Source organism: Amphimedon queenslandica, unplaced genomic scaffold (assembly GCF_000090795.2).
Source record: "Amphimedon queenslandica unplaced genomic scaffold, v1.1 AMPQUscaffold_5535_Cont22497, whole genome shotgun sequence".
Classification (NCBI taxonomy): domain Eukaryota; kingdom Metazoa; phylum Porifera; class Demospongiae; order Haplosclerida; family Niphatidae; genus Amphimedon; species Amphimedon queenslandica.
Genome location: NW_003554164.1, coordinates 1 through 1,694, shown reverse-complemented (window position 1 = coordinate 1,694; position 1,694 = coordinate 1). Strand labels below are relative to the sequence as shown.

Here is a 1,694-nt window from a genome sequence, read left to right as displayed (position 1 = left end):
ATTAATGCAATGTCAAAAGAAGCAGTTATAGGAAGCTAACTTACCATTCGTTAACTTTCTTCCATTTCACGTTGAGCGTGGTCATTGATTCCTGAAGCGGTTCAACGTTATCACTTGATCTGTGTCTCTGTATCAAATCAGTCGTTAAGTCGTTGAGAGTCCCTATCTTGCTTTGATACAAAGCAGTCTCTTCACACAAACTCTAAAATAATAAAATACATTACAGCAATTTAACATTAATATAATAATACCTTCAATTCTATCATTTCTTTCTGCAGTGCTTCAACTGTTAATGCTTTCTTCAGTCCAGCATACATGTCGACTAGGATCACTTCTGATCTCTCCAGGAACTTCTCACACATAATCTTCTTTGACTCAAAGCCAGACCAAATGTCTTGGACCGACTCAAGTGCCTGCTTCCTTTGCTTTAATGTGCTCCACACTCCTGCAAGTGATGAATAAATAAATAAATGAATAAATAAATAAATAAATACATAAATAAATAAATGAATAAATAAATGAATAAATAAATACATAAATACATAAATAAATAAATACATAAATAAATAAATGAATAAATAAATGAATAAATAAATACATAAATACATAAATAAATAAATACATAAATAAATAAATGAATAAATAAATGAATAAATAAATACATAAATACATAAATAAATAAATACATAAATAAATAAATGCTTATTTTAAATGTAATAATCTCCTACCTGTCCATAGCATTGACAGTTGCTGTGCTTCTTCTAGTGTTGGAGATATGACTGTCGGTAAACTTGATGAATCTATGGAAACCCAATAACAATTTAAAATAACACGTATTGGCAAATGATATGAGAGGACTGCAGCTAAAAACCTGCTTTAAAGCTATTCAAAATTTTGACCAAAGACCATGGTAGTTAGCCAAAATGGCTTAGTGAGAATTCTGCATTTTTATACTTTTTCCTGATATATATACATGTTCTTATGTTGTATATCAAGTTTGAGCTGATTCCGATCAAAATCGAATTTTTTACAAATTTTTAAAGATGCTCCAAAATTGGGTAAAAGTCCCTGTACTATAGTACAGGGTTGTTGGCCAAATTTCGCCAAAAATCACTTGGTGAGAATTCTGCATTTTTATAATTTTTCCTGATACATATACATGTTCTTATGCTGTATATCAAGTTTGAGTTGATTCTGACTAAAATTAATTTTTAAATGAATTTTTAAAGTTGCTCCAAAATCGGGCAAAAGTCCCTGTACTATAGTACAGGGTCGTTGGCCAAATTTTGCCAAAAATGACTTGGTGAGAATTCTGCATTTTTATAATTTTTCCTGATACATATACATGTTCTTATGTTGTATATCAAGTTTGAGCTGATTCCGATCAAAATTGGATTTTTTACAAATTTTTAAAGTTGCTCAAAATGACGCCAAAAAGGTACATGTATAGTATTATCATTATTATCATACCGTCATTGTTTCCTCTTTTTGACTCCACCTCCAGCTCATCCTCTGATATTATAGTCTCCAGTATATTATCCTGCTCTATCTGTTTCCTTCTCTGGTGTCTCTCTATTGTGTTTTCGTCGACAAATTTTACCGTCTTAGGGGGGCTCTCCCCCCGGGACTGGGTGGGGCTGGAACCGCCCGAGGAGTCCGAGTGGTCGCTATGACGACTGGACTTCATAAAGAGG

General features: G+C 32.4%; 1 protein-coding gene across 1 annotated transcript; it reads right to left on the bottom strand.

Annotated features, from left to right (window-relative positions):
- Window positions 1-44: 44 nt before the first annotated feature.
- On the bottom strand, window positions 45-1,688 carry LOC109592340 (uncharacterized; the record flags this gene model as incomplete). Its single annotated transcript, XM_020007807.1, has 4 exons — window positions 1,471-1,688; window positions 729-800; window positions 252-445; window positions 45-202 (listed from the first exon to the last, which is right to left on the bottom strand). Coding segments are annotated over exons 1-4 (641 nt in total), but the record flags the coding sequence as incomplete, so codon positions are not given.
- Window positions 1,689-1,694: the final 6 nt, after the last annotated feature.